This window comes from Miscanthus floridulus, chromosome 7 (assembly GCF_019320115.1).
Source record: "Miscanthus floridulus cultivar M001 chromosome 7, ASM1932011v1, whole genome shotgun sequence".
Taxonomy (NCBI): Eukaryota; Viridiplantae; Streptophyta; class Magnoliopsida; order Poales; family Poaceae; genus Miscanthus; species Miscanthus floridulus.
In genome coordinates, this window is record NC_089586.1 from 88,801,459 (window position 1) to 88,815,683 (window position 14,225).

At 50.4% G+C, this 14,225-nt stretch overlaps 1 protein-coding gene across 5 annotated transcripts; it reads left to right on the forward strand.

Annotated features, from left to right (window-relative positions):
- Positions 1-987: 987 nt before the first annotated feature.
- On the forward strand, positions 988-13,897 carry LOC136467248 (uncharacterized). 5 transcript variants are annotated; one of them, XM_066465868.1, is made up of 13 exons: positions 988-1,360; positions 1,466-1,494; positions 2,072-2,174; positions 2,801-2,972; positions 3,228-3,416; positions 3,640-3,800; positions 3,985-4,261; positions 4,910-5,124; positions 5,208-5,306; positions 5,394-5,896; positions 12,178-12,935; positions 13,001-13,199; positions 13,667-13,897. In XM_066465868.1, the coding sequence occupies exons 1-13, from the start codon at positions 1,165-1,167 to the stop codon at positions 13,808-13,810; spliced, it is 3,045 nt and encodes a 1,014-aa protein (XP_066321965.1). In that variant the 5' UTR covers positions 988-1,164; the 3' UTR covers positions 13,811-13,897. The 5 variants fall into 5 exon arrangements, with proteins under 5 accessions (XP_066321965.1, XP_066321966.1, XP_066321968.1 ...); XM_066465869.1 differs by having other exon boundaries at positions 13,111-13,199; XM_066465871.1 differs by having other exon boundaries at positions 1,251-1,360; positions 2,072-2,118.
- Positions 13,898-14,225: the final 328 nt, after the last annotated feature.

A 14,225-nucleotide genomic window follows, 5' to 3' on the forward strand; every position in this document is an offset into this window, starting at 1 on the left:
GTGTATAGAAATGTATATAATAATTGGCTACCCTTTTTTCGCACCTCCCTCATGAATAATTTTCAATCAGAGGTGATTGGCTGTCCAATCACAAATCTTTATTTTCATGAATCTGTGTAGTTTCTTAGGGCATAGATGTTCATCGCATCATTTGTGCTTTTCCACACAATTTGTAATGGAAAAAATGGTGTTCAACCGAACATCAATAAAAATATAATTTAAATACATCTTTAACATAATCTGTATAACCTATGTAGATGAAGGCCATTAGCAATCATTAATTGCTTTCCGTAGCAACGCGTGGGGAACCACCTAGTAATAACTATATATTCAGCGTCAAATTTATCACTAAACCAAATTTTTTTCAATGTTATCTTGTTTCCAGTCTAGTTTTTCTTAAAAAAATTACACAGTACAACGTAGACGCTCACAATGTGCACGCACCCTCACCTCTACGAACACACATACGCAAACCCTAGCGCCGTTAAATCTTAGAATAAGGGGGGTGTTTGGTACTGCTCCACAAGCTCCACCGTGGAGCAGCTTCATAAAAAAACTAGAGTTTGTGGAGCACATCTTTAGGTGCTCTCACAATTTCACCGTTTTTCCTCGAAAAGAGTGCGTGGAGCTAAAATCGTTTGGCTAAAAAACATAAGGTAGAGCAGTTCCAAACACCCCCTAAATTCACGAAAATGCGAGCATCAAGTCGATGATTTAAACACGGAGGTTACACCACGGGTAATCCAACCAACTGATCTGATCTCCGGTCCAGTTTAATTGATTAATTGAGTAGTCTCATCTGCAGTCTGTTGTTCGCTGATGCTTGTCCTGTCCCACTTCGGCCTTCACTTATCACAATGGGTAGTCCAGGCAGGCCCGTGACTACCCTGGAATCTGGCCCAAAAACAATTTTTAGTACTCTGCAGCCCATGCAGCCCATGAGAATTTGGCCCAGGCGCCCAGTGTTCACTCGTCATCTCTAGCCTAAGGCAGCAACGGAGCCACCCCGGCGACCGCGACCCTCGACCCCGACGCTTCCAGTCCAGCGGAGCGCGTCTGCGCGCTCGACCGGCGAGTGGCGACCGCCGCCCCAGCCCGGCCGGTCGGCCGGGTTCTCAAAGACTAGTGTACAGTGTAAACTCGTCTATTCGAACTGTCCCTGCCATGGCGAGCACGCGAAGCAGCTCATCGCCTTCTCGTGGCGCCGGCGATGGAAAGAAGCGCCTCGAAGCACTGGCCCTGGACAGGGTAGCGGAGGCCGCCGACGCAGTTGCCTACGCTGCGTGCGCCGGCGAGGTGGTCCGCGCGATTCACGCCGTCGCATCCCTCCTCTTCCCCGTCGACTCTGAGGCTGTCGCCGGTGAGGTCCTGAGCCCTAACCCCCCACGGCTCCGCACCTATGCTTAAATATCTACTTCCTACCATCTCTAATTCGTGTCGTTTGTGTGCGCTCTCTCGTCTGCAGGTACCGTCGAGGAACCCTTCAGGAGCCAGGTGAGACTTTGTGATAGTTTGAAGGCACTAGTTAATTTATTTGAGCGGAATTCTGATTTTTTTTTACGAAACCTTGCTATATTTACTTGACAAATATGGTCTCCTAGAAAGATTGATTGATGGGAGGTGTCTATGGAAACCAGAAAGTCTGTTTTCGCTTGCATAGGCGCTTTGGTTTTATATTTAGATCATAAGAAGCCAGATATGCAACTGAGGTTGTACAAGTTATATTCTGGAAAAAATCACCGTCTAGCCAAGCACTGAACTAGATTAATGTGCCACAATATCTTGTGGCTGATAATCATTTGTGACATATTACATGAATGATTCCATCATGGGTAGCACAGCGTGTTACTGAGACCACTTACACTTAGGTGAAGTTAGCAGTACCCAAGTACGAAAGTGTTTGAACCTTTGTCTAGTGATGAAAGTATGAAACATTCATGTCAGTGCATTGAGTGTAAATTTGGGAGATAAATTCGTGTTTTCAAAGGCACTTACCTCTTTCTGTGTGATATGGAAAATTTGAGTTCAGAAGCATGGTATTTGTAGGTTTCACCACTTCCTGTTTTCTCAGATTGTTGAAGCTGTAACCCTCAGCAATGATGAAAGGGAATCTTGGAGGTGTGCCTTTTATCATGGTCCAGCATTTCCTACCATGTCTAAGATATTGCTTGGCAGTAAGTGTACTACTCTGTCTTTACACCTAAGTATTCACAAACAATGAATAGTATCTGCCTCTGCCAACTGCAGTCTCATACTGCCATGATTCATTTATGTCCACTGTCAGCTACAATCTCATGGCATGTATTAGTTGTTTGCACTCAATACAAAATTGATTTGTGCCATCAATCAGAAGGGATCTTCTAGAGTTTTTTTTTAAAAAAAAATACATTACAGATAAAATTCATTGAAGAATGAAGTATTGAATTTCATGTCCAAACTCATTTATATCCATTGTGTCTTGGGTGAAAGCAAGAAAGGCTTGCTTGCTGGCAATCTTGTGGTGCACTCTGTCTGCCAATCGTCCTTAATTGCTTGTTCAATCATATACTCTTCCCATCACTTCTACTTAAAAATGAAAAGAATTTCAAATGTGGCTGTGTTGAACGAGAGGCGAATCCAACTTTTATTTGAACACCAGTTGTTTGTGTCCCTTGTTGTCTTTACAGGAATTTGGTTCTCATGCCCCCATGGACATCTAGAATGTTCAGAAGATTTTAATTAGTTACTAAGCACGTTGTCAATTTGTTACTCTTAAACATTTTTAGCACTCTCCAATCCATTCTGCCACTATGGTTGTCAGATGTTGCCTTGAAGTGGTTGCCGAAGATTAATGTCTCTGCAAGGAAAGAGATTTATGATTCATTTTTTGTCAAAGGGCCTCCAACTGAAGTGATTCAAGCTCTTGTTCCAGCGCTATCTGAAAAAGAAGTTTCTAAGGAGGACCATCAGACTTTTTACTCGAACCTTGAAAGGTAATATTCATAAATAGGTCCCTTGCAGTTTAGCTTTGTGGACTTCACTAGGTCATGCCTTTGCCACATTTACGCTGTGGATGTTTATGTATGTATACTGTTGTTCATTCTAGTTATCGCAAGCATATTTTCTTCTTATCTTTAGCTAGTTCTTGTTGTTTCTTGGAAGTTTGAATTCCATGTGGTATCTCCTTTTGCTCTCACATGATATCTTTTGAATTTAAGTTTGTTACTTAAGAGTTTTACTTATTTCAGGCTACTGATTCTATGCTTACTTGATAATAAGGGGGTTTTCCAAATTGTTTTGGACTTTTCTTGTTCTAATAAGCATGGCAAAGACATTCACAACCCAGATAAAATAATATTCGTATCAAGGGTTGCACAATTACTTGCATCTGTTCCAGATAAAGCAAGATTGGGAGCTTCAGCTGCACTTACATCACCGTATCCTTTTCCACTATGGAGTATCTTATACTTTACTAGACAATTAACCTGAGTATCTTGTTCCTTCCTTGCTGTATGTTATGCTGCAGTGCGCCCACAAATCATAATAAAAAAATTGGGTCAAAACTTTATTTGCCATTTATTTCTGCAGTTTGTCGTTTTCAAACTCAAATAATGTTCTTCTGGTTTGTACTTGTAATTGTAAATGCTTAACACAAACAAGCTCATTCTTCAAGCATGTTGTCAGCCAACTTCTTGATGGTGCAGAAGCAGCAACTATTGAGTTGGCTACTGACGAAGAAGCTAATGAACATCGTGTCTTGAGTTCTATGTTCCACTTTGTGGGTGAAGTGCTATCTCGTGTTTGTCGTCGTGGGTCTGCTGGTGAGTATTGATCTCTCAAAGTGCAGTTTTATATTTTGATTGTTCAATGAACTTAGAACATGTTTGGTTCTTTGGCATAAAGTTTGTACAGTTTAACCTTTGTGGTATTTGTTTGCTACCACTGTCACACAGCAAGGAAGCAGATCATTTGCTTGTATGTCTGATAACATCTTGTTGGTTTCAGGTATTTTAGTTGCTGTATTGATTCCTAAGATTCGCAATCACCTACATAGATGTGTGCCACCAGATCATAGGGCCATAAGTCCTGAGATGATCCAGCATGTTTGCCATTCTCAATTTTGGTTCAATATGGTTGAATCAATGAGAGATCAGCATTCTATTGAAAGGTTGACAGAAGAGTTGCTGCGTCAACTTGCATCACAGCATATAAGTGATGAAGAGGCTTATTGGATTCTGTGGACCCTCTTTAATCAGAGCTTCAAGCGTTTAACTGTCATGAGGTGAGATAGGACCGGTCGGTTTGAATTCTAAGCAACATTGGAAGTCAATCATCTGGTAGCTTAGTGATTAATTTTTTAGTTCATCTACATATGTGGCATGTAGTATGCTACTCCATTCCAAATTATAAGACGTTTTGGGTTTTCTAGATACATAACTTTTGTTATGCACTTAGACATACACTATGTCTAGAGACATAGCAAAAACAATGCACTGTTCTTTCCTTTTTTGGTTATTTCTTTGCACATTCTCACAACAATTATTCATCTTTCCGATCACTGTGTAGTATAAATTATTCGGATGTGTTCTCTGAGGTGGACTTTGTGATGAATATTGTTTTTTTAGTATGCCATCAACATTTTCAAGTCAATGTGTATATATTTTGGCCTCCATATAAGCACCTATTTCATTGATACATAATTATCTTTTCTTTATGTTTGGTTTTTTAATGTGAATAATACCATCCAAATCCATATCACCATGAAGGGCAATGTTTCATGCATTACTTTCGCTATACATCCTACCCATGCATGGCTATTCAATGTACAAATGGAGTAGGAAACTTTAGCATCTACTAAATTTGTGAAGTATTTCTGTGTTTTTTTTTTTCAGTTTCCCTCATTATGTAGCTTCATCTCATCTTACTTTAGGGCGATGTTTGTTGACAAATTTTTGCTCTGGAAAACGTTTCCTCTATGCTGCCTGAGATGGATTCTTCAGTACACTGTCTTTGAATGTCCACCAAATTCAACCACAGAAATTCTGATGCAAAGGACACCGAACTTTTTTGGTATATTGCAAAGTTTGGTTAGTATTTGGTCCAGGAAAGAGTTTATTCAGTCATATTCAGTGGAGCAACAAGCTTGTATCCTTTGAGCCACTGAAAATTACATTGCTTCATTTTTTTATACAAGTATTATTTGGCATCATTCTCCTTGATAGATGCAGATATTACTGCAGCAATTGGATTATGTTTGGAAAAGCTAACAAAAAAAGAATTAGAAACAACTAAAGATGTATTGAATTCTATTCTTCAAGGAGTAAGCTGTGAGTTCACCCCTGTACATTAGCTTAGCAGAATTTGATATGAATAACCATAACATCTTCTTGCTGAATTTGTTTTTGTCACTCTAGGCAGGTTAGAGAGCCCAATTGATTTAATACGGAAGATGGCTAGTGCTGTTGCATTGACATTCTCTAAAGTTGTTGATCCGAAAAATCCTCTGTACCTTGATGACAACTGTTGTGAAAATGTTGATTGGGATTTTGGGGTTCTATCTCCAAAGGAGATCAAAGCCCCTTCAGATGCTGTAGAATCTAAAACTAAACCAAAAGCACGTGAGAACAAGAGAAATGCGGGTGAGAAGAAGGCAAAAGCAATAAAACATGATATTCCAGATGTCAGAGCGAAAATCGTGGAGATCAATTCTATAGATCATGATCAAATGTCTGATACTGCTACGAATGGGCAGTTGGAGGAGGAAGAATGTGACGAGGAAAGCATGAACGTGGATGCATACAGTGATTCATCCCTAGAGCCATATGATCTATCAGATCATGACACAGATTTGCAAAAAAAATTCAGCCACCTGAGTGATCTTGCAGCAGCACTAAGAAAACCTGATGATCCAGATGGTGTAAGTTCCCAATTACTACTATCAATTATTTAGGCAGACCCAGTGCCGGAGGCTCCCACATGAGTGGGGTCTGGGGAAGGGAAAAACCGAGGCAAGCCTCCCCCTCGCCCCCCCCCCCCCCCCCGGCAAAATCTGCGGAGAGGCTGCTTCGAACCCACGACCCTGGTGACTCAGTGAGACAGCTCTCTGATGGATAAGTCTCATGTGTGGCTGGTCTTTGTGGGGCTGTGATGCTCACATGGTCCTTGTGGCTGTTTTTCTGTTTTTAGGACAGCATCTTAGACTAGAGGACAGCATCTTAGAGGACAGCATCTTAGACTAGAGGACAGCATCTTAGCTAGGATAGCATATTAGCATCTTAGACTAGCATCTTGGCATATGCTTGGCTGGCTAGCAGCCTATAAATATGTAACCCCAACCCCTTAGGTTGGTATGGCATTTGTGTGAGCTTGTGTGAGAAATAGACAAGAAAATTGCCCCAACTCCTAGTGTCATCCTCTCTCGATGAGAGTAAGAATTCCCCTACTACCAAGAGTGAGAATTCAGCGACTAACAAGTGGTATCGGAGCCGTAGTATCCTGTAGCCTGAGCATCTCCTGCTCATCCCCTTGCCCAGCCTCGCAACAACCCCAGCTGAGAGTAGCAGCAGCTCCGGCCGCTCCTGTTCACTCCTCTCCCAGCTTGTCTGAAGCAGCCCTCTCCCCACGCAGCAGCCCCCGGCAGCGCGTCATGTCCGCAGGGCAGTCTCAGTGCTCGGTCGCCTCGAGCACGCGGCGTCGGCAGGAGGCCGAACTTGCCGCAGCAGAGGAACGCGAGCGAGCGGCGGCAGAGACCGCTGCGGCGGCGGCAAGGGCGTCGAGGTTGGCAGCGGCGGAGCTGGCAGCAGCCAGAGCGGAGGCGGAAGCGGCGGCGGCGGCGAATGCAGCGCGTGCGGCGGCGGCGGAGGTCGAGGCTCTGCGCGGCAGCATCGGCAGCTCCATTTCCGCTGACGACACCGCCGACGCAGATCTCGAGCTGCTAGAGAGGGAGGCAGCGCGAGCGCGGGCGGCGCAGTGGGCAGCCGCGCACGTCCACGAGCGTGGCGGCAGCCCAGACAGGCGCGGACGCGCTGGCGGCGCTCCTGGAGGAGGCGCGCACGGCGGTGGCGCTCCTGGGGCAGCCGCGCACGCCCACGAGCGCGGCGGCAGCCCAGACAGGCGTGGACGTGCCGGTGGCGCTCCTGGAGGAGGCGCGCACGGCGGCGGCGCTCCTGGAGGAGGCGCGCACGGCAACGGTGGCGGACGGGTCGATGGAGAGCGCGGCCTTCACAGGCAGCGTGGCTCTCTCTCCCCGGATCGGTACCGACGGGTCGATGGAGAGCGCGGCCTTCACAGGCAGCGTGGCTCTCTCTCCCCGGATCGGTACCATGGTTACCACGGGCTCCAGGCTATTGTCAGGGACGTCGGTCCCGGCGGTGGGTGGCCTACCCTCACCAAGACTAACTACGTCGAGTGGGCTGCGGTGATGAGGGTAAAGCTCCAGGTGCGGCACATGTGGGAGGCAGTCCGGTATGGCGACGTCGACTACGACCTAGATCGACGGGCGCTGGATGCTCTCATCGCTGCAGTCCCGCCCGAGATGCAGTTCTCACTTACCAGCAAGCGGACTGCCAAGGAGGCTTGGGACGCCATCGCTGCGGCACGCATCGGCAGCGACCGCGCCCGCAAGTCCACGCTGCAGGCACTTCGCAAGGAGTGGGAGAACCTGGCCTTCAAGCCAGGTGAGGACGTTGATGACTTTGCTCTCCGTCTCAACACTCTGTTGCAGAAGATGGTGCAGTTCGGCGACGACACCTACGGTGAGGAGAGAGCTGTCGAAAAACTCTTCCGCTGCGTCCCCGAGAAGTACAAGCAGATGGCTCGCTCGATCGAGTCGCTGCTGGATCTCTCCACGATGTCGATCGAGGAGGCGATAGGTCGCCTCAAGGTCGTCGACAGTGATGAGCCACAGTCCCTCTCGGGGCCCATCACCACTGGCGGGAAGCTCCTTCTCACTCGGGAGCAGTGGCTTGCCAGCCAGGGTGACCGGAGGAAGGGGGAGCCTTCTTCCGCGACAGGCGGCCGCAAGCGTGGCAAGCCGCGCAAGGCGCGCAGAGACGCCCAGGCCGGGGCGCGAGGACGTGCCGAGGGTGATGCCCGCGGAGGCGCCCAGGGCGGCGCCGTCGGCAGGCACAAGCCGGCACGAGACGACACCTGCCGCAACTGCGGCCAGCTTGGCCATTGGGCCAAGGACTGTCGACAGCCACGACGCGGCCAGGCCCACGTCGCACAGGCGGAGGAGGAGGAGCCGGCTCTGTTCATGGCACATGCCAGCATCGAGCTACCTCCAGCGGCACCGGCCGCAGCGGCTCTCCACCTCGACGAGCCAAAAGCACACGCCCTCCTCGGCGACAGCTCCGGCAACGACAAGACTGACGGGTGGTGCCTCGACACCGGCGCCACCCATCACATGACCGGTCGACGGGAGTTCTTCACCGAGCTTGACTCTAGCGTTCGAGGCTCCGTCAAGTTTGGGGATGCCTCCGGCGTGGAGATCAAGGGCGTCGGCTCCGTCATCTTCACCACCATGTCTGGTGAGCACAGGCTGCTCACCGGAGTCTACTACATCCCCGCGTTGAGGAACTCCATCATCAGCTTGGGACAGCTGGATGAGAACGGTTCGTGCGTGGTGGTTGAGGACGGAGTCATGAGGATTTAGGATTGTCGTCGTCGCTTTCTTGCCAAGGTATCCAGAAGCGCAAATCGACTCTACGTTCTTAACGTGCAGGTGGCACAACCCCTCTGTCTCGCTGCTCGTTGAGACGACGAGGCGTGGCAGTGGCACGAGCGTTTCGGGCACCTTCACTTTGAGGCCCTGAAGCGGCTCAGTGCCACGGAGATGGTGCGAGGCTTGTCGTGCCTTGACCATATGGAGCAGCTCTGCGACGTCTGCGTGTTGACGAAGCAGAGGCGACTCCCCTTTCCCCAGCGGGCGAGCTTTCGAGCCAAGGAGAGGCTCGAGCTTGTGCACGGGGACTTGTGTGGCCCGGTGACACCGGCCACACCGGGAGGACGACGCTACTTCCTGCTGCTCGTCGACGACCTCTCCCGCTACATGTGGGTGATGGTCCTCGGCAGCAAGAGAGAGGCTGCGGACGCCATCAGGCGCGTGCAGGCTGCTGCGGAGGCGGAGTGCGGCCGCAAGCTGCGCGTGCTGCGCACCGACAACGGCGGCGAATTTACGGCGGCTGAATTCGCGTCGTACTGCGCTGACGAGGGCATTCAGCGCCACTACTCCGCGCCGTACAGCCCGCAGCAGAACGGCGTCGTCGAGCGGCGCAACCAGACGGTTGTGGGGATGGCTCGGGCCCTCCTCAAGCAGAGGGGGATGCCGGCTATCTTCTGGGGAGAGGCGGTGATGACGGCCGTCTACATCCTCAACCGCTCGCCTACCAAGGCGCTCGACGGCAGGACGCCGTACGAGGCTTGGCATGGGCGCAAGTCGGCGGTCTCCCACTTGCGGGTCTTCGGCTGCCTCGCATTCGCTAAGGAGCTTGGCCACATCAGCAAGCTCGACGACAGGAGCACTCCGGGAGTGTTCATCGGCTACGCGGAGGGCTCGAAGGCCTACCGCATCCTCGACCCGAAGACACAGCGTGTGCGCACGGCGCGCGACGTTGTGTTCGACGAAGGGCGAGGATGGGCGTGGGACAAGGCAGTGGACGACGGCTCGGCTTCGACGTACGACGACTTCACTATCGAGTACGTCCACTTCGAGGGAGCTGGGGGAGTAGGCAGTTCTTCGGCGAGCGCGTCTACCCCAGTCTCCGAGCCTCCACCGACCCCGGCACCTGCTACTCCGACAGCACCACGCTCTCCAGCCAGGACCTCGGCTGCGATGAGCTCTTCGCCGGCTCCACCACAGCCGGCAAAGCCACGCACTCCAGCACCGACAGGCACCACTCCGGGCACGTCTACTCTACCACCAGCTCGTGTCGAGCACGGCCCGGTTGAGCTCGCTACTCCGCTCTCTCACGACGAGGAGCGCGTCGACGCGTACCACGACGGTGAGCCGTTGCGGTACCGTACGGTGGAGAACCTTCTCGGCGACCAGCCGGTGCCGGGACCGGTGCCTCACGACCTGGAGGCGCAGTTGCACCTTGCGTGTGACGACGGCGAGCCTCGGTCGTTTGCAGAGGCCGAGAGACACGCGGCATGGCGCGCCGCGATGCAGTTGGAGATGGATGCGGTTGAGAAGAACCGCACCTGGGAGCTTGCTGACCTTCCTCGTGGTCACCGCGCGATCACCCTTAAGTGGGTGTACAAGTTGAAGAGGGATGAAGCCGGCGCCATCGTCAAGCACAAGGCTCGCTTGGTGGCACGAGGTTTCGTGCAGCAGGAGGGGGTCGACTTCGACGACGCTTTTGCTCCCGTGGCACGGATGGAGTCCGTGCGACTCCTCCTTGCGCTAGCTGCCCAGGAGGGCTGGTGTGTTCACCACATGGACGTCAAGTCGGCGTTCCTTAACGGCGACTTGAAGGAGGAGGTCTACGTGCACCAGCCGCCGGGATTTGCGATCCCCAGCAAGGAGGGCAAGGTGCTCCGCCTGCGCAAGGCCCTCTATGGCTTGCGGCAGGCACCGAGGGCGTGGAATGCCAAGTTGGATTCCACGCTAAAGGGGATGGGCTTCGAGCAAAGCCCGCACGAGGCGGCCATCTACCGACGGGGCAATGGAGGAAATGCCCTGCTGGTGGGTGTCTACGTCGACGACTTGGTGATCACCGGCACCAAGGATGCGGAGGTGGCGGCATTCAAGGAAGAGATGAAGGCCACCTTCCAGATGAGTGACCTAGGGCTTCTCTCCTTCTACCTGGGAATCGAGGTGCACCAGGATGACTCCGGGATCACGCTTCGACAGACCGCCTATGCCAAACGCGTCGTTGAGCTAGCTGGGCTCACCGACTGCAACCCAGCTCTCACTCCGATGGAGGAGAGGCTGAAGCTGAGCCGCGACAGCACGACGGAGGAGGTGGACGCTACACAGTACCGACGCCTTGTGGGGAGCCTTCGCTACCTCGCCCACACACGGCCGGACTTGGCATTCTCCGTCGGCTACGTTAGTCGGTTCATGCAGCGACCGACGACGGAGCACCAGCAGGTTGTGAAGAGGATCATCCGCTACGTTGCGGGGACTCTCGACCACGGCCTCTACTACCCGAGGTGTCCTGGGGCGGCACACTTCGTCGGGTACAGCGACAGCGACCACGCCGGCGACATCGACACCAGCAAGAGCACGAGCGGGATCCTCTTCTTCCTCGGCAAGTGCCTCGTTAGCTGGCAGTCGGTCAAGCAGCAGGTGGTGGCCCTGTCCAGCTGCGAGGCCGAGTACATAGCGGCCTCCACCGCTTCGACTCAGGCGCTCTGGCTCGCTCGACTGCTTGGTGATCTCCTCGGCAGAGACACTAGAGCGGTGGAGCTCAGGGTGGACAGCAAGTCTGCTCTGGCCCTGGCAAAGAACCCCGTGTTCCACGAACGCAGCAAGCACATCCGGGTGAGGTACCACTTCATCCGAGGCTGTTTGGAGGAAGGGAGCATCAAGGCGAGCTACATCAACACCAAGGACCAGCTTGCGGACCTGCTCACCAAACCCCTTGGGAGGATCAAGTTCCTTGAGCTCTGCTCCAGGACCGGGATGGTTCAACTCTCCCACAAGACGACGCACAAGACTTAGGGGGAGAATAATGGATAAGTCTCATGTGTGGCTGGTCTTTGTGGGGCTGTGATGCTCACATGGTCCTTGTGGCTGTTTTCTGTTTTTAGGACAGCATCTTAGACTAGAGGACAGCATCTTAGAGGACAGCATCTTAGCTAGGACAGCATATTAGCATCTTAGACTAGCATCTTGGCATATGCTTGGCTGGCTAGCAGCCTATAAATATGTAACCCCAACCCCTCAGGTTGGTATGGCATTTGTGTGAGCTTGTGTGAGAAATAGACAAGAAAATTGCCCCAACTCCTAGTGTCATCCTCTCTCGATGAGAGTAAGAATTCTCCTACTACCAAGAGTGAGAATTCAGCGACTAACACTCTCACCACTGCACCAGGCCTTCCCTTCACTACTATCAATTATTTACAAAGAACAACAACAACAACAAAGCCTTTAAGTCCCAAACAAGTTGGGGTAGGCTAGAGTTGAAACCCAACAGAAGCAATCAATGTTCAGGCACCTGATCTTTTCTTTGCTGTTTCTTTTCTGTACCCAAGGTTGAAAATGCTCTTAATTATGCGGAAAAGCTTGTGAGAGCATCACCTGATGAATTACGCTACAACTCTGGCGACCTTGTTAGAGCACTGGTGCATGTTCGTTGTTCTGATGTGGCAATGGAAGGAGAGGAAGATTCTGCTGAACAAAAGAGACAGAAGGCATTGGTTGCCTTGCTGGTAACCTGCCCATTTGAATCTCTAGATGTTCTGACAAAATTGTTATATTCATCTAGTGTGGATATTGGTCAGCGCATTTTGATTATTGATGCTATGACTGAGGCAGCACAGGAGCTTGCTGAAACTAAAACTGTGAAGACAGAACAGCGACGTGGTAACTTGATAATTGACACTTCTCCCTCTTGGCTGGTTCCGAGTAATATAGGACCTCCTGGGGCAGGCCCTTGGAGAGAGGTCTCTGAACCAGGAACACTTTTAAGTTGGTCACACCGTTATGAAAGAGAAGTTCCATCTAAATCGGGTCAATTGAAATCAGGAAAATCTCGTAAATGGGGCATTGGAAAAGCGAAAGACTTGCAGGTCGAGTGGTCTAAAAATAGAGTTCCTTTGTATGCCGCTGCTTTTATGCTCCCTGTGATGCAAGGATATGATAAAAGGTCACATGGTGTCGACTTGCTTAATCGGGACTTTGTTGTCCTCGGTAAATTGATATACATGCTTGGTGTCTGTATGAAGTCTATGGCCATGCATCCAGAAGCATCAGCTCTTGCTCCTGCTCTTCTTGACATGATAAGATCTAGGTATTCACCACCAGAAGAACTATCTACCTTGTTTTTCTGAATATTAACGCGAACTCTTTCTGTAGAGATGTTTCACGACATGCTGAAGCGTATGTCAGAAGGTCTGCGTTGTTTGCAGCGTCTTGTATATTGATATCTTTGCATCCGTCATATGTGGCGTCATCTCTTATTGAAGGCAACCAGGACATTTCTACTGGATTAGAGTGGATACGCACATGGGCTCTTCAAGTTGCTGAAGCTGATCCTGATACAGAATGCACATCGGTAAGTACTGCGATCATTACTGAGAAGTTATATATCACCTTTATCTATATGTCTCGTACGGTTCTGCTCCTTGGCATATAGTACCCCTTTTAGCCCCATAATCATGGTACACAGGTACGGTACTACAACCAGCAAGCAAGTTAAGGGAAAATGTAATATTGAATTCGAATGCTGTGGCCTTTGCTTTTAGTCTGGAAAGAAATTTTGTTTACTTGGTGAAATGATTTACTATATCACCGCATAATCTTACAGGATATCACCTTTTTTGTTACCAGTAAACTGGAAACTTCACACTTTCTAGACATGACATTGCCAATCATCTCATTTTGTTGTCCCATCGAGTGACTGTTTTTAGCAATTCATGAGTTTGTGCTGTATAGAGAAACCTTGCTAGCAATCTATGTTGAATATGCACAATCTCTGTTAATACTGTTGCGTATCGTGTTTTCTCTCATGCTCTCCTTTAGATGGCCATGACCTGCCTGCGGCTCCATTCTGAGATGGCTCTTCAGACATCGCGCGCACTGGAATATGCAGATCACTCCAAGACTGGCAGAGCCATACCTTCTAAGCTTGACAGCATTATCCTACCATTCGGAAACATGATGTGATAAACTGTAAAAGTTGTGGAGGGATGTGTCCTGCTGTTGTACAGATTTACAGAACTTACGTAGCAAATTCTGGTTATTTAGTAGGTCTACCGTCAAGTCCAGCTGTTTACGTGCTGGTCCTATGGCAGTCTGAAGGGCAGTGGCTAGCGGACGTCAGGACGCCAGCGCAGCCCAACCCCGTCCACCTTTGCCTGGCCCCACGAGTGTGCTCCACCCCTATCTCAGCGTCTGTCAGTCCTTTCTCTGACCCCCTCTTTCTCGGACTCTCTGCCGGGCGACACACGGGAGCCGGGATAAGCGGCTGACGACGAGCACCCAACAGCCTCGTCCGCCAGCCCCCAACACCCTCGTTCGTCAGCACCCAACAGCCTCGTCCGCCAGCCCCCGGTTCGTCCCAACGACAAACATAAATGCA

Excerpts from the sequence above, each read along its gene's own strand:
- LOC136467248 (XM_066465868.1), top strand. The coding sequence starts at position 1,165 with ATGGCGAGCACGCGAAGCAGCTCATCGCCTTCTCGTGGCGCCGGCGAT. Across the intron at positions 5,307-5,393 it reads TATTCTTCAAGGAGTAAGCT|GCAGGTTAGAGAGCCCAATT; the intron begins GTGAGTTCACCC and ends TTGTCACTCTAG. Across the intron at positions 5,897-12,177 it reads AACCTGATGATCCAGATGGT|GTTGAAAATGCTCTTAATTA; the intron begins GTAAGTTCCCAA and ends TCTGTACCCAAG.